The sequence below is a fragment of the Oncorhynchus nerka genome, linkage group LG3 (genome assembly GCF_034236695.1).
Source record: "Oncorhynchus nerka isolate Pitt River linkage group LG3, Oner_Uvic_2.0, whole genome shotgun sequence".
Lineage (NCBI taxonomy): Eukaryota > Metazoa > Chordata > Actinopteri > Salmoniformes > Salmonidae > Oncorhynchus > Oncorhynchus nerka.
In genome coordinates, this window is record NC_088398.1 from 27,779,722 (window position 1) to 27,801,082 (window position 21,361).

At 44.2% G+C, this 21,361-nt stretch overlaps 1 protein-coding gene across 1 annotated transcript in view; it reads left to right on the forward strand.

Annotated features, from left to right (window-relative positions):
• Window positions 1-21,327, forward strand: part of LOC115114267 (zinc finger protein 236-like) — an 86,748-nt gene extending 65,421 nt beyond the window's left edge. Inside the window, exons 25-32 of the mRNA XM_065010894.1 lie at window positions 193-381; window positions 1,799-1,942; window positions 3,922-4,088; window positions 9,185-9,313; window positions 9,430-9,624; window positions 11,733-11,862; window positions 13,205-13,378; window positions 20,217-21,327. Coding sequence (XP_064866966.1) covers window positions 193-381; window positions 1,799-1,942; window positions 3,922-4,088; window positions 9,185-9,313; window positions 9,430-9,624; window positions 11,733-11,862; window positions 13,205-13,378; window positions 20,217-20,359 — 1,271 coding nt within the window. The 3' untranslated portion in view covers window positions 20,360-21,327. The remainder of the gene's footprint in view (window positions 1-192; window positions 382-1,798; window positions 1,943-3,921; window positions 4,089-9,184; window positions 9,314-9,429; window positions 9,625-11,732; window positions 11,863-13,204; window positions 13,379-20,216) is intronic.
• Window positions 21,328-21,361: the final 34 nt, after the last annotated feature.

Here is a 21,361-nt window from a genome sequence, read left to right on the forward strand (position 1 = left end):
GATGGGGGGATAGAGGAGAGGAGAGAATAGATAGAGGGAGTAAAGGAGGGATATGGAGAGGAGGGATGAAAAGGGGAGAGGATAGGAGAGACAAAAATAGAGGAAGGAATGGAGGAAGGATAGAAGTGAGGAGAGTCAATTAGTTCATGATGACTTCTGTAACTCCCTGTTTTCTCTCCCTCCCCCCTTTAGGCTCTCATCAGGACCTGAGTCATGTGATGAGTGGTCCAGGCCTGGTGTCCAGTGGGGCTCAGGAGATCACTCTGACCATCAACAACTCCAGCCTCACCCAGGCTCTAGCTCAGGCCCAGGCCAACGCTGCTGCTGGGGGCAACACTGCTGCAGGCAACCACCCCCAGGAGATCACACTCACCATATCAGGTAGACACACACAAATCATCTGTCCCTGTTCTCCATACTTCTCCCAAAGTGTACTCTTGCACGCTCCCCGTCATGGATTTATCAATGAAGGAAACTCTCCTACTAATGCTTTCAATCAATCCAATATACTTTAAAATATGCACTATGCAGACATTTCTCTGCCATTTCCTGGTTGCTTTAAAATTTGAATAGTTCACCTAATTTCAGTTTGTGACAAAAGGAGCAAGTATATATAGTGTAGCAAATCATAGTATCATCTAAACCGCTGTGAAAAATATTTTCAGCTGTTTGAAGCTTGTGTGCAAAACCAAAAGTAAAAGACTCAAAAACGAACCTTAAGAAAGGGAAGCATAGAACACATCTACCTCTTCTTAGGACTTGCTTTCAATGAGATTGACAGATCTACAACACACATTTCTATGTGAATTTGGTCGGGTCGTCCAAAAAGTTACGTATTGTAGCTTAAAATCTGACACAAGTGCACACTTTGGGAAAACACACACACAGCTACAGACAAACACTCACCACAGGCACTCACTCGCTCATGCCCACACACACGTAGCAGCTAAACAAGCTGGCTCACAGGAGCACAATCAATCTATTTTTCTCTTCACCTTAATTCAACAAACCAAGTTCATTAAAAGGTCCGAAAATCAAGAACTGTGTTTTCTACAGTTGCCCTTGAGAGTAACACATATTTTCATGAGACTATAATTGGTATACTGTCCAGATGCGTCGACAGCGCTTCAAGGATACTTAATCGTGAGATACTCAAAATATGTATGAATAGTTCACAAAGAATTCTCTTCGCCTATTCTTATAAATATGTCGTTGCGGCACCCCAATGCCACAAAAATGTCAATTGACATACTGGATACACAGACACACACACACACACACACACACTCTCTCTCACACACACACACACACACACACACACACACACACACACACACACACACACACAGAGCCTTCAATGCCCAAAACGTAATCCATCCACTCTGCCCGGAATTCAATTTCAGTCGTAAAATTTCAATTAAAGTGCATCATCACGGAGGGGCAATTTCACAGTAGCCGAGTGATGCTGAGACTTTACTTTTTTTTTAATGCCAAACAAAAGAACAATGTTTCAAAGTTAAACATACAACTCTATGCACAAGGACGACTCTTAAAAATTTCCACAGAAAATATTACAAAAACACATTTACTTGACGAACAGTGCCAATGCAAAGTTTGATAGCAGATTGCTGGTTTGTGCTTCTTGTGCCGTCGTTCTGTTACCAAACTTTGCATGAATGTAAACAACGGAGAGATGAAGACTGCAGACATAGAAAAAGAGCAAGAAGGGCCGGGAGGAAGATAATTGAATCACGTCACTGTGGGCTGGAGATGAAATGTATTTTCTCTCTTTCTGAAGGTCAAGACCTCCTCCAGCAGCACGGCGCCCCTGGTGGCGGAGAGATGATTGGCGGGATCAGGCTGGCATCCCACCAAACCACAGGTGCCACCCTCACCATGTGCAATGACCACCTCCTACCTCAGAGCAACGCGGGCCTGACTGGTAAGGATTGGCGGCAGCACGGCTGTGTGTGTGTGTGTGTATGTATGTTTGCGTCTACTCACCCATTGTGCAGCCCACTGGGAGCACACAGTAAAGGGCCTGTGATGTAAAGTGTGTTGAGTGATTCGTTCAGCGGGAGCGATGAAGAGCTGGGTCAATTAGCAGGCTGATTGCAGTACCTCTCAACGCTCATCACTTGTGCAGTTAAATCAACTTCTCTGAGCCATCGTCATCACTCTCTTCTCAACTCAAGTGGACAATATTCTGTGACAAACAATGAATAGGCATTATTGAGAGGAGTTTGGTCATTTTACAAATGTATTCTTATTTAACAACAGTGAGTCATCTAATCAAGAGACGTTATGAAAGAATGAGACGATAGTAAAGCCTTCGGTTGGATGAATGGAGAATTGTGTATTTGTATGCCAAGGCAGAGGCTATTCTTCCAGGCGTCCAAACACATTAAGGCACTTGCATCACACATAAAACAAAAGACAAAAACAGTACATCATATAACATTATTAATCCCCATGCGTATCTACAAATCAAAACGTATAATACAACAATATTACAATGTACGTGTGTGTAGAGTTTGTGTGCGCGTGTCTGTTCCTGTGTGTTTGTGTCTCTTCACAGTCCCCGCTGTTCCATAAAGGTGTATTTTTTTGTCTGTTTAAAAAAAATCTGATTCTACTGCTGTCATCAGTTACCTGATGTGGGATAGAGTTCCATGTAGCCATGGCTCTATGTAGGACTGTGTGCCTCACATATTCTGTTCTGGACTTGAGGATTGTGAAGACCTCTGGTAGCATGTCTTGTGGGGTATGTACAGTGAGGGAAAATACTATTTGTTGTTGTTATTCTGTCTCTCACAGTTCAAATAAACCTACCATTAAAATTATAGACCGATCCTTTCTTTGTCAGTGGGCAAACGTACAAAATCAGCAGGGGATCAAATACTTTTTCCCTCACTGTATGGGTGTCTGGGCTGTGTGCTAGTAGTTTAGACAGCTTGGTGCATTCACCATGTCAACATTTCTTATGAAAATAAGTAGTGATGAAGTCAATCTCGCCTCTACTTTGAGCCGTGAGAGATTGACATTCATGTCATTAATGTTAGCTCTCTGTGTACTTTTAAGGGCCAGCCGTGCTGCCCTGTTCTGAGCCAATTGGAGCGGCATATAGCCTAGTGGTTAGAGTGATGGGCCAGTAACCAAAAGGTTTCGAGATCGAATCTCTGAGGTGACGACAATCTGTCGTTCTGCCCCTGAACAAGGCAGTTAACCCACTGTTCCTAGGCCGTCATTGTAACTAAGAATTTGTTCTTAACTGACTTGCCTAGTTAAATAAAGGATAAAACATTTTTTTTTTTTTGTAATTTTCCGAGGTCCCTCTTTGTGGCACCTGACAACACGACTGAACAGTAGTCAAGGTGCGACAAAACTAGGGCCTGTAGGACCTGCATTCTTGATAGTGTTGTTAAGATTCTGGACAGACTTCTCCACATCTTAGCTATTGTTGTATCAACAAGTTTTGACCATGACCGTTCAACTTCCTCAATTTAGGCCTAGGGGTTCTTGGTCATTCACATTTGTACGCTGCGGAACATAGTTGGCAAGATTCCTTGTGAGTGTGGGTAAGCTGCTAGGCCTACTTTCCCTTCACACTGTCACATCTCAATTTTAAATGATGCTCGCAGAGAACAAGTCAACTATCTGGTGACCTCTTATAAAATGTGTTTTTTTTTCTCACGCATTTGCTGTTCATGTGGCGTTTTCAGGCATCTGCCCAATCCACTCCGTCAATTTCCACTGACTTGCTCTCCTTCCGATTACCATATGCCACAGTGCATCATTCTACCCATTTGAAAATGCATTGCCAGTTCAGTTTCAATGGCATGACACCAGCATGGCTTATTAAAATCTTGCAAGTATTTCTGTCGAGCTTAATTCTCACCTACTTCCTGTCTCTCCTGTCAGTCACAAGCCTGCCGCCTAGCACCTCCCTGTCACAGACGGCTGGCTCCCAGAGTCTGGTGATGTCGTCATCGAGCATGGCCAGCGACGGCAGCGTGACTCTCACACTGGAGGACACACAGGGTATGCTGGACGCTCAACCTCAATTCACGCTCAACTTCAACGCACAGGTAACCACTCTGAAACACACACACAATCATGCAGGTACACAACAGCACATACACAGGTAACCACTCTGAAAAATACACACATGGGCGTGCATACACCCACCCACACACAGATATGTCTTACTATACTTTTTGGGGACCAACAATTGATTCCCCATTCAAAATCATATTTCCCTAACCACTAACCTTAATTCTAACCCTAAATCTAAACCTAACCATAATTCTAAATCTAACCACTAACCTTAATTCTAACCCTTTTATTTGTATTTATTTATTTATTTCACTTTTTTATTTAACCAGGTAGGCTAGTTGAGAACAAGTTCTCATTTGCAACTGCGACCTGGCCAAGATGAAGCATAGCAATTCGACACATACAACAACACAGAGTTATGCTTGGAATAAACAAAACATACAGTCAATAATACAGTAGAAAAAATAAAACAAACAAGTCTATATACAGTGAGTGCAAATGAAGTAAGATAAGGGAGTTAAGGCAACAAATAGGCCATGGTGGCAAAGTAATTACAATATACCAATTAAACACTGGAATGGTAGATGTGCAGAAGATTAATGTGCAGGTAGAGATACTGGAAAGGAGCAAGATACATAAATACATACAGTATGGGGATGAGGTAGATAGATGGGCTGTTTACAGATGGGCTATGTACAGGTGCAGTGATCTGTGAGCTGCTCTGACAGCTGGTGCTTAAAGCTAGTGAGGGAGATATGAGTCTCCAGCTTCAGTGATTTTTGCAGTTCGTTCCAGTCATTGGCAGCAGAGAACTGGAAGGAAAGGCGGCCAAAGTAGGAATTGGCTTTGGGGGTGACCAGTGAAATATACCTGCTGGAGTGCGTGCTATGAGTGGGTGCTGCTATGGTGACCAGTGAGCTGAGATAAGGCAGGGCTTTACCTAGCAGAGACTTGTAGATAACCTGTAGCCAGTGGGTTTGGCGACAAGTATGAAGCGAGGGCCAACCAACGAGAGCATACAGGTCGCAGTGGTGGGTAGTGTATGGGGTTTTGGTGACAAAACGGACGGCACTGTGATAGACTGCATCCAATTTGTTGAGTGTTGGAGGCTATTTTATAGATAAAGTCGAGGATCGGTAGGATGGTCAGTTTTACGAGGGTATGTTTGACAGCATGAGTGAAGGATGCTTTGTTGCAATATCGGAAGCCGATTCTAGATTTAATTTTGGATTCGAGATGCTTAATGTGAGTCTGGAAGGAGAGTTTAAAGTCTAACCAGACACCTAGATATTTGAAGTTATCCACGTATTCTAAGTCGGAGCCGTCCAGAGTAGTGATGCTGGACGGGCGGGGAGCTGCGGGCAATGATCAATTGAATAGCATGCATTTAGTTTTACTTGCATTTAAGAGCAGTTGGAGGCCACGGAAGGATGGCATTGTATGGCATTGAAGCTCGTCTGGAGGTTAGTTAACACAGTGTCCAAAGAGGGGCAGAAGTATACAGAATGGTGTCGTCTGCGTAGAGGTGGATCAGAGAATCACCAGCTGCAAGAGCGACATCATTGATGTATACAGAGAAGAGAGTCTGCCCGAGAATTGAACCCTGTGGCATCCCCATAGAGACTGCCAGAGGTCCGGACAACAGGCCCTCCGATTTGACATACTGAACTCTATCAGAGAAGTAGTTGGTGAACCAGGCGAGGCAATAATTTGAGAAACCAAGGCTGTCGAGTCTGCCAATAAGAATGTGGTGATTGACAGAGTCGAAAACCTTGGCCAGATTGATGAATACGGCTGCCCAGTAATGTCTCTTATCGATGGTGGTTATGATATGGTTTAGGACCTTGAGCGTGGCTGAGGTGCACCCATGACCAGCTCTGAAACCAGATTGCATAGTGGAGAAGGTACGGTGGGATTCGAAATGGTCGGTAATCTATTTGTTAACTTGGCTTTCGAAGACCTTAGAAAGATAGGGAAGGATAGATATAGGTCTGTAGCAGTTTGGGTCTAGAGTGTCACCCCCTTCGAAGAGGGGGATGACCGCGGCAGCTTTCCAGTATTTGGGAATCTCAGAGAATACGAAAGAGAGGTTTAACAGGCTAGTAATAGGGGTTGCAACAATTTTGGCAGATCATTTTGAAAAGAGAGGGTCCAGATTGTCTAGCCCGGGTGATTTGTAAGGGTCTAGATTTTGCAGCTCTTTCAGAACATCAGCTATCGGGATTTGGGTGAAGGAGAAATGGTGGGGGCTTTGGCGGGTTGCTGTGGAGGGTGCCGGGCAGTTGACCGGGGTAGGGGTAGCCAGGTGGAAAGCATGGCCAGCCATAGAGAAATGCTTATTGAAATTCTCAATTATAGTGGATTTATCGGTGGTAACAGTGTTTCCTAGCCTCAGTGCAGTGTCCTAGCCTGTAGTTTATACTACAGGATGCAAATTTCTGTTTGAAAAAGCTAGCCTTGGCTTTCCTAACTGTTTGTGTATATGAAAAGCTGCATATCACGGGGGCTATTCGATGCTAATGCAGAACGCCACAGGATGTTTTTGTGCTGGTCAAGGGCAGACAGGTCTGCAGTGAACCAAAGACTATATCTATTCCTAGTTCTACATTTTTTGAACGGAGCATGCTTATTTATTTAATATGATGAGGAAGGCACTTTTAAAGAATAACCAGGCATCTTCTACTGACGGGATCAGGTCAATGTCATTCCAGGATACCCCGGCCAGGTAGATTAGAAAGGCCTGCTCGCAGAAATGTTTTAGGGAGCGTTTGACAATGATGAGGGGTGGTCGTGTGATCGCAGATATATTACAGATGCAGGCAATGAGGCAGTGATCGCTGAGAACTTGAATGAAAACAGCAGAGGTGTATTTGGAGGGCGAGTTAGTTAGGATGATATCTATGAGGGTGCCCGTTTACGGATTTGGGGTTGTACCTGGTAGGTTCAGTAATAATTTGTGTGAGATTGAGGGCATCAATCTTAGCTTGTAGGATGGCCGTGGTGTTAAGCATATCCCAGTTTAGGTCACCTAGTAGCACGAGCTCAGAAGATAGATGGGGGGCAATCAATTCACATAGGGTGTCGAGGGCACGGCTAGGGGCAGAGGGTGGTCTATAGCAAGCGGCAACGGTGAGAGACTTGTTTCTGTAAAGGTTCATTTTTAGAAGTAGAAGCTCGAATTGTTTGGGTACAAACCTGCATAGTAAGACAGAACTCTGCAGGAGATTGCAACACCGCCCCCTTTGGCAGTTCTATCTTGGCGGAAAATGTTATAGTTAGCGATGGCGATTTCAGGGTTTTTGGTGGTTTTCCTAAGCCAGGATTCAGACACGGCTAAGACATCCGGGTTGGCAGAGTGTGCTAAAGCAGTGAGTAAAACAAACTTAGGGAGGAGAATTCTAATGTTAACATTTATGAAACCAAGGCTTTTACGGTTACAGAAGTCAACAATTGAGAGTACCTGGGGAGTGGGAGTGGAGCTAGGCACTGCAGGACCTGGATTAACCTCTACATCACCAGAGGAACAGAAAAGAAGTAGGATAAGGGTACGACTAAAGGCTATAGGAACTGGCCGTTTAGTATGTTCGGAACAGAGAGTAAAAGGAGCAGGTTTCTGGGCACGATAGCATAGATTCAAGGCATAGTGTACAGACAAAGGTAAGGTAGGATGTGAGTACATTGGAGGTAAACCTAGGCATTGAGGAATGACGTCTCTAGAGACGTTTAAACCAGGTGATGTCATCGCATATGTAGGAGGTGGAACAACATGGTTGGTTAAGGCATATTGAGCAGGGCTAGAGGCTCTACAGTGAAATAAGACAGTAATCACTAACCAGGACAGTAATGGACGAGGCATATTGATATTAGAGAGAGAGGCATGCGTAGCCAAGTGATCATATGGGTCCAGTGAGTGGTTGGGCTGGCTGGGGACACAGCGATTCAGACAGTTAGCATGCCGTGCCAAACAAGCTAGCAGTTAGTAGGCTGGGGCTAACAAGCTAGCAGTTAGAAGACCGGGGTTAGCAGGCAAGCAGTTAGCAGACTTTGGCTAGCAAGCTAGCAGTTAGCAGACCGGGGTAGCTAGCTAACAGTTAGCAGACCGGGGCTAACAAGTTAGGAGCATCGCGATGGAGGTAAGTCTGTTTTTGCCTCCTCGTGCAGTAATGTCGATAGACCAGTCATGGCTTAGTAGGATTCCAAGTAGCTCTAGATAGCTAGCAGGCTGCGGTTAGCAGAATGTGCCTTCAGCGGACGTTGCGCCTGAGGGGCCTGTTGGAATCCTCGGGCAGATTATGTCGGTATTCCAGTTGTAGAGGATCTGCGGGGTTCTGTGCACCGTACCGGCAGTAGAAGGGGTCCGGATATTGTAGTCCAGGAGTGGGCTTCAGTGGTAGCCCAGGAGCCCTAGCCGGGCTAGTATCAGGCTAATTTGTGATTGCTCCGGGATGGAAACGCTAGCCAGGAGTAGTCACCCGGGATTGCGGTTAGCTAGTTGCGAGGATCCAGATGAAAAGGTTCAGAGTTTGCGGTAGTAATCCGGGGATATGGAGAGAAACATATGTCCGTTATGCTCTGGTTTGAGTCACGTTGTACCAACTGGCGAGAGCTTTCCGAACTAAAGGTTAGCTGATGACAGCTAGCAGTGGTTTGTTGACTGATCGCTGGCTAGCTTCAGTTGAGGGATTCCAGATCCGAAGTAAATATAAATACTTTAGAAAAAAGCAGATCCACGCCACATTGGGTGAGGCGGGTTGCAGGAGAGTATTTAGAAGTTGAGGTTTAGGAAAATATTTTTTAAAGATCTGCGAAGAAAAATATATAAAAAGATATATACAAGGGACACGACAGGACAAAGACAAAGACGTCTGACTGCTACGCCATCTTGGAATCTTAATTCTAACCCTAAATCTAAACCTAACCACTAACCTTAATTCTAACCCTAAATCTAAACCTAACCACTAACCTTAATTCTTACCCTAAATCTAAGCCTAAAATATACTTTTTAAATTGAAGACCACTTCTCAGAATTTAAGTTTGTTTACTATTCTTGTGAGGACTTCTGGTACTCACAAGTATAGTAGAAGGTATACACACACACACAGTAACAGTGAGTATCTTCTCTCCATAGAGTCAGCAGTACCAAACTATGCTCAGTGACCAGGATCTCTCAGGACAACAGGCCGGCTCCACCCAGCAGGTCATACTGGTCAGTCACCACCCCCAGGCCACTGAGGAACAGCCCGACAATATTTACAGGGTCAGTCAGTGTATGCGTGTACCTGTACGTGTGTTGTGTTGTTAACAGATATCTAAGAAGGACCAGGCGGTGGGTAGGATAACATGCGTGTAACGTGTGTGTTGTGTTGAAACCAGCTGTCAGAGGAGGGCCAGTTGGTGGAGAAGGAGGACCAGGGGGAGAACCAGAAGCAGAACCAGTGTTTCTACTGCAATCAGGTGTGTCAGAGCGCCAACACGCTGCGACGCCACTGCAGGCAGGCCCACGGCAAGGACCGGTGCCACGTCTGCAGAGTGTGTGGCAAGGCCTTCAAAAGAGCTACTCACTTAAAGGTAAGCACGGACAGACACACAGTCGCCCACACACACACTGGAGACTGGACTATAGCATGGAACACTGTCAAGTATGCAGAGTGTGTGGCAAAAAAACACACAGTAGGTCTGGGCAGACACACACACACTACAGCATGTTTGTATGTTGTATGTATTCCTTCCATTCCCTGATAGTAGTTGCTCTGTCTTGCCCTCAGAGCAGATTTCAACTCTGGATAATCGTTTCCTGTGGGACCAGCTCTGAGTACTCTTGAGTGTATTTTGGGCGGTGGGATGGGGCTAAGAGTGGGTTACAGGAGTCAAACGGCCGAGGGTTTCTCTGCATTCAGGGGACTTTAAACACAATCGCCTTAGAGGACTTGAGCACAATGGCTAACGCCTTTCTTCTGCTGCTTCAGTTTCTGACGGGGTCTCGTAACAACTATAAATCAACTGTCACTCTTCCCTCTCTCTGTGTCCCAAATGCCTACTGCCTCCTGACAGGGTAATAATAGCCCCGGGAGGAGCGAGAGGTAAAAGTTAACAGCTGAAGTCCAATTTCAGGCTGATGGTAATTTTCTCGAGTGCAAACTTTTTCTCCTCTGACAATGCTACTCACGAGGATACGGCTGCCCAAGGAAGAGAGGCTCTCCATTTAATATCTCCATCCCAGCACGTAAACAGTGGGAAGCTCTCAGCATTGAGGAGAGGCAGGAGCTTGACCTAATTTCTAGGGTTATAAGCAGAAGCAAGCTGCTCTCATCCAGCCTGGGAGCCACGCTGTTCTGCAACTCCTCAATGTCCTCCTCTGTCCTTGGCTGTGTACTGTGTGTGTGTGCGAGCGTATGACCGTCTTTACCTGATATGACACGTGTGATCCCCTGATGGTGTGTCTGTGTCCATGTGTATGAACAAGAGAGAGAGAGAGCACATTAGATGTGCGTTTCATTCAGAGAGAGTTTGTGTGTGTTAAGATCTCTGGCTCAGTGACGCCCCCCTCATTCCTTGCTCATCCTGATCCCAAAAGCTTTCCTCATCTCATTTACGGAATTAAACGCTCCTTTGGAAAGGGGGAGCACGGCTGGAACCGTATCAAAGCCTGTTCCGTGCTAATCGGTAGCCCCATGTAACCCCGGAGGGGACATTTGGCGCATAGACTTCCCGGAAACTGGCTGATTTTCCATTTAGAGGAGTGGATACTTTGTTAGTACATTAAGCTTATCAAGCATCTGAATGCAATTACGCAAACAGATTTTAGTTCTGGGTGTCTGAGATTAGAGAATGTTTAATTCATGTTTTGTTTTATTTCTCCACTTTACAAACTGTTGCTGGGTTCATTAACTTTATGATGTCATTTAGCGATGGGGAGAGACAAACGGCAACAGTTTCATCAATAGTTAAGAGGGAAATACCAGTACTTTTATCAATAATGTTTAGGAGTTGAGTAGCGTTTATTTAAAGGTCAATACTAGGGCTGCTCAAAGTGGGGCCCGCAGGCCAAACTTCACCCTGGACAACATTTGGCCCGAAAGTTTGGGCGCATGTTCACACGCACACATTCACACACGCGCACACACAATCCTCACACATGTTTGTCTGTGTAGTTGGTTTGCTTGCTCAGACTTTTCTATGACTCTGGGGACATGCAGAGGAAGTTATTTTACAAACTTTCAGTTTCTGATTTTTCTTGATCTTTAAAAGCAACTCTCATTCATCACACTACCCTGTGACGAGACTGGCCTTCTTGTTTCTTTGTTCATGACAATACGGGAGTTTTCTTCAGTCTTCTTCATTAGACTTAGGAGTCTCTTGAGGATTCGTTATTAGACTGGAGTTTCTTGATGGGTTGTCATTGGACTTTGAGCTTCATTGATGGTTTGTTAGTAGACTTTGGGGTTTCTGGATGGTTCTGCATTAGAATTTATAAAAAAAAATTTTTGGGGGGTCCACTTTAGACTTTTGGGTTTCCAATGTTCCCAGTTTTTTTTTCACGGTTTTAAGTGTACGCTGGCGCAGTTGGGCGGGCCAGTTCTCGTGCAAATTGCAGATTAAAAAAAGAAAAGAAAAAGAAGATATTTGCTGTTTTCTTTGTTCTGTGTCCCTGGACCTTTGACCTCTTTCTCCTACAGGAGCACGAGCGTGTCCACCAGCGAGGACCCTCACTGGGCTCCCAAAGGCCCAAGTTCTTCAAATGCTCCTCCTGTGACAAAGCCTTCGCCAAGCCCAGCCAACTAGAGAGACACAACCGCACACACACAGGTAATCCCACACACGCACGCACAACGTTAACTCGAATAAATCCCTGACTACTATTCTGTTTAGGTCTATTGTACATCCCAGCCTTGAAGGCGCAAAAGTAAAAATGTACCATAGGAATGAAGATGCTATCCTAGTCCTCGACTAGAGTGGCATTTCATCAGGCATTTGGGACACCTTCAAAGACCTTAGGGAAAACATTTTCATGTATATGACTCAATGGCAAAATGACCAAATGATCTTCTTCAAAGCAAATCATGGACTCTCCTAAGATGAATTTAACACAACTCCGACACAACAAAGTAGGGATGTGCATTTGCTTCTCTTGAATTGGGACCTTTTTTGTTCTGGAGAGGTAAGTAATTAAGGTGAAGTGCGACTGGAACGTTTTGACTCGTTGGTACCTACTGCCTACTACTTATGGCCACCCACTCAATGGCTGTGTCAGTGGCAGGCCGGGGTGAGATAACTGTAATGTTGTGTGTTGAAGAGCCCACTGTGGCAGCTGAATCGGCAGGGGGGGTCCTGTCTTACCTCTTATCATCCCCAGCAGGAGAGACTGTAAGAGAGCTCGTACACACGATATGAAATGACATAGCCTAGCTTGCTAGTCACGTCAGTCACGTCAGTCACGTCAGTCACGTCAGTCACGTCAGTCACGTCAGTCACGTCAGCAAGCGAAAAGCATCACAATCACAACCGTCGCTCTTAGCACTTCTTTAAACAAACGGGGGGGACCGTCGTACTAGAAATGTGTTTTAATCTCCATCTCCACATCAGAAGAGAGGCAGATCCATTGTCTTCAACAAATTGTGTGGCTGTTTTCTCACAGTGCCGTTTTAATGTTTTAGATTGAGGAAGAGGTACTTAAATAATGTCCATGGACTTAGTTACAGACATAACAGGTCTTTGCTCAATTTCAGTTAAATACGTCCATGTATTTTTGACTGTAATGGTAGCGATTATGGCAGGTCATTATGTTCCAAGATTATGCACAGTAGGCTACGGATTTACACTTTGCCGGCGGTTCACATCTTTCAGCCGATAATGTAAGCTGACAAGACCTTTTCATTTTTTATAAAAATGTTATTAAAATGGATGTAAATTGCTACCGCTTGCAGTAATATAGTGCAACGCATCAATTACTGTACGTGCATTCACTTTTTAGAAGTACTTCTGTTCCATATTTCAAACTTATTTTCGTGCGAGACACCTTTTTTATTGCCTTCACTGCACACGAGATTGAATTAGAATGTGTGTTTTGTATTCATCCGGCGAAGTTCACCACCATGTGCGAGTAAACTTTGTACTGAAAGTCTTGAGAAGGTGTCTCTCTGTTTTTCAGGTGAGCGTCCCTTTAAGTGTTCCCAGTGTGACAAGGCCTTCAACCAGAAGAGTGCCCTGCAGGTACACACGGTCAAACACACAGGGGAGAAGCCCTACAAGTGTGAGATCTGCAGCATCAGCTTCACACAGAAGAGCAACATGAAGCTGCACATGAAGAGGTCGCACGGCTACGGTGAGCCACGGACAGACAGAGACACAAAACACGCACAACCCTCCCCCCCGCAAGAATATCACACTCGAGACGCGGCAAAAAAGCTCTAAAGCCCGAGCACCTCTCAAGTGTTTGTGCATGTTTGTGGTTGAGCTGAGATGAAAGGTGACCTTGTGCGAAATTCACAGCCAAACAAAACCTTGCTTGTCAGTCTCCGATACCAGCCATTGAGTGGGGCGGCAGGGTAGCCTAGTGGTTAGAGCGTTGGACTAGTAACCAACCGAAAGGTTGCAAGTTCAAATCCCCGAGCTGACATGGTACAAATCTGACGTTCTGCCCCTGTTCTTAACTGCCTAGTTGCCTAGGTAAAATAAAAATGTTTAAAATCCTGAGCGTCCCTACATGCTTTCTCTCTGAGGAGGCCAGTCCATTATTGATGGACGCCACAGCCCAGATGACACCCTTTTCTCTAAATTCTTGCGGACTGGGATATGTTCCGAGTAGCCTCTGAGAATAACATTGACGTGCACGCGAACACGGTGACTGAGTTCAACAGGAAGTGTATAGGGGATGTTGTTCCCACGCCTAAAATGACATACCCTAATCTAACTGCCTGTAGCTCAGGCCCGGAAGCAAGGATCAAATCAAATGTTATTTGTCACATCTGCCGAATACAACGGGTGCAGTCCTTACCGTGAAATGCTTACTTACAGTATAAACGAGGCTATATGCTGGGGGTACCGGTATCGAGTCAATGTGCGGGGGTACATGTTAGTCAAGGTCATTTGTACACGTACGTAGGGGTAAAGTGACTATGCATAGATGATAAACAGCGAGTAGCAGCAGTGTAAAAACAAAGGGTGGGAGGAAGTGTCAATGTAAATAGTCCAGGTGGCCATTTGATACATTTTTCAGCAGTAATGGCTTGGGGGTAGAAGCTGTTAAGGAGCCTTTTGGACCTAGACTTGGCGCTCCAGTACTGCTTGCCATGCAGTAGCAGAAAGAACAGTCTATGACTTGGGTGACTGAAGTCTTTGACAATTTTTTGGGCCTTCCTCTGACACCGCCTAGTTTATAGGTCCTGGATGGCAGGAAGCTTGGCCCCAGTGATGGACTGGGCGGTACGCACTACCCTCTGTAACGCTTTACGGTCGGAGGCCGAGCAGTTGCCATACCAGGCGGTGATGCAACCGGTCAGGATGCTCTCGGTGGTGCAGCTGTAGAACCTTTTGAAGCCAAGAAACATGAGCAATGGACATCTGTCCTTTGGTCAGATGAGTCCAAATTTGCGATCTTTGGTTCCAACCGCCGTGTCTTTGTGTGTCGAAGAGTAGGTGAACGGATGTTCTCTGCATGTGTGGTTCCCACTGTGAAGCATTGAGGAGGTGGTGGGGGGGTGCTTTGCTGGTGACACTGTCTGTGATTTATTTAGAATTCAAGCCACACTTAGCCAGCATGGCTACCACAGCATTCTGCAGCGATACGCCATCCCATCTGGTTTGCGCTTAGTGGGACTATCATTGAACAATGACCCAACACACCTCCAGGCTGTATAAGGGCTATTTGACCAAGAAGGAAGGTGATGGAGTGCTGCATCAGATGACCTGGCCTCCGCAATCACCCGACCTCAACCCAATTGAGATGGTTAGGGATGAGTTGGACCGCAGAGTGAAGGAAAAGTAGCCAACAAGAGCTTGATATATGTGGGAACTCCTTCAAGACTGTTGGAAATGTGTTCCAGGTGAAGCTCCTTGTGAGAATGCCAAGTGTGTGCAAAGCTGTCATCAAGGCAAAGGGTGGCTATTTACTTTATACTTGTTTTAACACTTTTTTTGGTTACTACATGATTTCATATGTGTTTATTATATCATTTAGAAAACTCAAAAAATAAATAAAAGTGGTTAGATGTGTCCAAACTCTCGACTGGGCCTGTATATTTTATTCAGCTTTATTCTTCATATTATAAAATAACGCCACAGAATTATAAACAAATCTTGTCTGCAGAATGACTAGTGAAGCCCACAGCCATATGGCATAGCCACATCAGAACCTAACATACGGTCAACTCTGAGTATGCTATTCTGTTCTTCGGAAATAGACTACATATCATGCTTCTTTAGACCTGTCTAAAATAAAATAAAAAAATGGATTTATTGTGAAGGTGTAGGCTATATTACATGGATTTATTAGACTTTTTAAAATGGCTTGTTGGCTATGTGTGAAAGCCAGGAGATGCTAATTGTTAATTAACAGTCAATAACCTTTAGACCGACAGTTAGTGTTTGACAATCACCGGCTGATGAAATTTCATAACCGCCACAGCCCTAGGCGCAACAGCGCCTCTTAAACCTCATGAGGCTGAAGAAATTTGGCTTGACCCTTAAGACCCTCACAAACTTTTACAGATGCACAATTGAAAGCATCTTGTCGGGCTGTATCACCGCCTGGTACGGCAACTACACCGCCCGCAACTGCAGGGTTCTCCAGAGGGTGGTACGGTCTGCCCAATGCATCACCGGGGGCATACTGCCTGCCCTCCAGGACACCTACAGCATCCGATGTCACAGGAAGGCCTAAAAGATCATCAACGACATCAACTACCTGAGCCACGACCTGTTGACCCCACTATCATCCGTTCAGGTGCATAAAAGCTGGGTCCGAGAGACTGAAAACCATCTTCTATCAAGGCCGTCAGACTGTTAAATAGCCGTCACTAGCCGGCTACCACCCGGTTACTCAACCCTGCACCTTAGAGGTTGCTGCCCTATATACATAGACATGGTATCGCTGGCCACTTTACTAATAATGGAACACTAGTCACTTTAATAATGTTTACATACTGTTTTACATATCTCATATGTACAATTGAAGTCGGACGTTTACATACACCTTAGCCAAATACATTTAAACTCTGTTTTTCACAATTCCTGACTTTTAATCCTAGTAAAAAATTCCCTGTCTTAGGTCAGATAGGATCACCACTTTATTTTAAGAATGTGAAATGTCAGGATAATAGTAGAGATTGATTTATTTCAGCTGGTTGAAAATGAGTTTTATTTCAGGTTTTATTTCTTTCATCACATTCCCAGTGGGTCAGAAGTTTACATACACTCAATTAGTATTTGGTAGCATTGAATATAGTTTAACTTAGGTCAAACGTTTCGGGTAGCCTTCCACAAGCTTCCCACAATATGTTGGGTGAATTTTGGCCCATTCCTCCTGACTGAGCTGGTGTAATTGAGTCAGGTCTTTAGGCCTCCTTGCTTGCACACGCTTTTTCAGTTTTGCCCACAAATGTTCTATGGGATTGAGGTCAGGGCTTTGTGATGGCTACTCCAATACCTTGACTTTGTTGTCCTTAAGCCTTTTTGCCACAACTTGGAAGTATGCTTTGGGTCATTGTCCATTTGGAAGACCGATTTGCAACCAAGCTTTAACTTCCTGTGATGTCTTGAGATGTTGCTTCAATATATCCACATAATTATCCATCCTCATGGTGCCATCTATTTTGTGAAGTGCACCAGTCCCTCCTGCAGCAAAGCACCCCCACAACATGATGCTGCCACCTCCGTGCTTCACGGTTGAGATGGTGTTCTTCGACTTGCAAGCATCCCCCCTTTTCCTCCAAACATAACGGTGGTCATTATGGCCAAATAGTTCTATTTTTGTTTCATCAGAACAGCGGACATTTCTTCAAAAAGTACAATCTTTGTTCCCATGTGCAGTTGTAAACCGTAGTCTGGCTTTTTTATAGCGGTTTTGGAGCAGTGGCTTCTTCCTTGCTGAGTGGCCTTTCAGGTTATGTCGATATAGGACTCGTTTTACTGTGGATATAGATACTTTTGTTCCTGTTTCCTCCAGCATCTTCACATGGTCCTTTGCTGTTGTTCTGGGATTGATATGCACTTTTCGCACCAAAGTACGTTCATCTCTTGGAGACAGAACACATCTCCTTCCTGAGCGGTATGACGGCTGCATGGTCCCATGGTGTTTATACTTGCTTACTATTATTTGTACAGATGAACGTGGTACCTTCAGGCGTTTGGAAATTGTTCCTAAGGATGAACCAGACTTGTGGAGGTCTACAATTGTTTTCTGAGGTCTTGGCTGATTTCTTTTGATTTTCTTTTGATCAGAAGCTACTAAAGCCATGACATCATTTCCTGGAATTTTCCAAGCTGTTTAAAGGCACAGTCAATTTTAGTGTATGTAAACTTCTGACCCACAGAAATTGTGATACAGTGAAATAATCCATCTGTAAACAATTGTTTGACTTGTGTCATGCACAAAGTAGATGTCCTAACCGACTTGCCAAAACTATAGTTTGTTAACAAGACATTTGTGGAGTGGTTGAAAAATGAGTTTTAAACTCTTGAAACTAGGGGGCACTACTTTTATTTTTGGAAAAATAACGTTCCCAAAGTAAACCGCATATTTCTCAGGACCAGATGCTAGATATGCATATAATTGACAGCTAGATATGCATATAATTGACAGCTTAGGATAGAAAACACTCTAAAGTTTCCAAAACTGTCAAAATATTGTCTGTGAGTATAACAGAACTGATATTGCAGGCGAAAGCCTAAGAAAAATCCAATCAGGAAGTGACTCATGTTTTGAAACCGTTGTGTTCCTATGCACCCCTATTGGCCACTGAAAGGGATATCAACCAGATTCCTTTTTCTACGTATTTCCTAAGGTGTCTACAGCATTTTGACATAGTTTCACGCCTTTATGTTGAAGAATGAGCGTAAACGACTACATTACGTCCAGCTGAGGGCTCTCAGAGTGATTCTTGCGTAAAAGACAGATGTAGTCATTTTTCCTCTCGCTCCTATTGAAAAGCCAATTGTCCCAGTTGATATATTATTGAATAGATATTTGAAAAACACCTTGAGGATTGATTATAAAAAACGTTTGCCATGTTTCTGTCGATATTATGGATATAATTTTCGGCATTGTCGTGACCGCTATTTCCGGTGGATTTCTGAACATAACGTGACAAACAATCAGAGGTATTTTGGGTATAAAAATAATCTTTATGGAACAAAAGGAACATTTGCTGTCTAACTGGGAGTCTCGTCAGTGAAAACATCCGAAGATCATCAAAGGTAAACGGTTAATTTGATTGCTTTTCTGAATTTCGTGACCAAGCTCCCTGCTGCTAGCTGGACATAATGCTATGCTAGGCTATCGATAAACTGACACAAACGCTTGTCTTGCTTTGGCTGTAAAGCATCATTTCAAAATCTGAGATGACAGAGTGATTGACAAAAGGCTAAGCTGTGTTTCACTATATTTCACTTGTGATTTGATGAATATGAATATTTTCTAGTAATATTTTTTGACCGTTGCGCTATGCTAATTAGTGTAGTTGATGACAATTCTTCCGGATCCGGGATGGGTAGTTCTAAGAGTTAATGACTCCAACCTAAGTGTATGTAAACTTCCAACTTCAACTGTTTTTACTGTATTCTATTCTACTGTATTTTAGTCAATGACACTTTGACATTGCTTGTCCTATTATTTATATATTTCTTAATTCCGTTCTTTTACTTTTAGATGTGTGTGTGTTGTTGTGAATTGTTAGATACTACTGCACTGTTGGCACTAGGAGCACAAGCATTTCACTACATCCACAATAACATCTGCTAAATATGTGTATGTGACCAATAACGTGATTTGATATGTGGACTACTTTTGACCATGGCGCATAGGGATAAAGCTCACAAATCAGGCTGATACTCCATCTCTCAATTCTGCTACCTTTCCCTGCCTGAAAGGCCTTTTGACAGAGAAGGTTAGCCAGACTTGTGATGGCAGAACCTGTCCTTTTCATTCTCGTCCGGACGCTCATACGGAAGCTTTCAACAGCCACCGAGCTGATTGACTGGAGCTGTAAGTCAGCGCTCTGATTCTCACTTGAAACGGGGAGTCGCCAACTTTTTTGTGACAAATTGCTTATGGAGGTGGCAAATGTTTGAACGGTATTTAGCATTTTCAATGGATTATTATGTTGGATGTTGGCGTTGGGACTGTCTGGAATATGCAACTCTGGCAATATACCACGGCTAAGGCCTGTATCCAGGCACTGTGTGTGGGGGGTGAGTGTGAGCATCAGTCCTTCCGCGCTTATAGGGGAAGCCTAGCAACAACAAAAAATGTCAAGGACATTTCTAACAAACATTCACCTGGATGATTCACAATAGCTATTTTATTGAGAGCGTCAGTCAAATTTAAGTGAGTTCATTCAATAGATAGATTGGTTTTAATTATTGAACCTTGGTGTGATGCACTCTCCCCATAGTGCCTGTTTGGTTCTGTATACCTCCATTTAAACAGTTGATGGTTAGTACAAAGGAAATGTCCTCTGCTGAACTGACTCTCGTGTCTATTGCTGGATCCCAAACACAAAGGCTCTGTCTCGACTGCTTTACAACATCTGTCCTCACCACCTCTTCATCTGCACTGATTGGGAAAAACAATATGGCTGAAGGCAACTGGTCGTTCTCAGGCTGACTCATCATCACCTTGCCAATTCTTCCAGATCAATGCATCGAAGGAGAGGAGGAGAGGATTTTTTTTTAGACAATTGAGAAAGGGCTCTGGTAAAATTTCACCTGTCACTCACCCCTTCCTCTAACTTACCTCACAAGTGATAAATGCGTTGTGTGTTGCACTGTATTTTGTTCATTCTTAAACTCTGAAACTGAACCTAAAGACTTCCCTTGACACTCCGTTCTAACAGGGACGTTCATGAGTAACTTTCTCCCTCTCACTCTGTCCTTTGTCTCTCTTTCATTCTCTTCTCTCCCTCTCTCTGCCTCTCTCTCTCTGTCTTTCTTTTTCTTGGACACAGGTCCCGATCGGACCCAGGAGGTGACTTTGGAGCAGGGGACAGAGACTGGAGTGGATGTCCCTCCCGAGCTGAATGACATGGAAGAGGTTGTCCAGGAGTCTTCTGGAGACTGGCACTGTGGTATTCCCAACGTGTTCCCTTAGCCCCCAACTCAGAATTGAATTGACCTTCCCAGTTTATCCCAGCATAGACTCTTCACTGATGATACGAAGCACTGATTTTACCACAAGTAGGTGTGGAAAACCTACCCCTCAGATCAACCCCCTCCTTTCCTCACCTCTTTTTAATTGAGTTGGACATTTCTGCACTTTTTCTAAAGTGATGTTGCCACGCACATCCTGAAAATAAAAAGCGTGTGCGGCCGTACCTCTACACGCATTAGGTCCTTAGCAGCAGCTATTTCTGCCCGTTTCTCTTGTCCTCAGATATGCATTAAAGGGACAATCTGTGATTGCTACATCCATTTTTTGTTTTACTTTTAAATTCATGAGATATACCCATTGATTATTGAAGAGTATAACTTACACATGCCTCATGAGCTTAGTTCAGCTTGTTCCTCTTTTTTTGTTAAAAAACGAACAAAAAGACAAGCAATTGTAAACAAACATTTTATCGCCCCAACATGGTTAAATCTATCCTTTTCATATCATGGTTGTTCAGTCCTTGCATCCATAGCTCTGTCTTGTGGATTTGGTTACATTTCTCCAGCTCCATCCCTCAGCTATTTACCAAATCGGTGGCGGATTGCCCGCTTTTATTATTGTTTGAACTGCAGATTGTCCCTTTAAAGGCAGAGAACTGGTCCCCCCATTGACTAAATTGCTGAAGCAACCTGCGCTCTGATTCTCATTAGTATGAGTCCCTTACGAGACGTTTTAGTCAAAAAGCTGTTTAGTAATCATACGCTGACCTCCCAGTACAGTTCACCAGTCGGGGCTGTAGCTAGCTGAGGTAGACTACCGGCGGTTTTATCCCTAGACTGTTGTTTACTCTGTTTGCCAATAAGAGGAGTGAACGCTAGAGATCTGCATGGCTGCACTGTCAGTCCTGCGGTACTGGTTCACATCACCCTGTAGAGTAGAATAACCACTCACCTGCCCCATCCGGAAACACCCCCGAGGCAGCCCTGTAGATCCGCGGTCCAT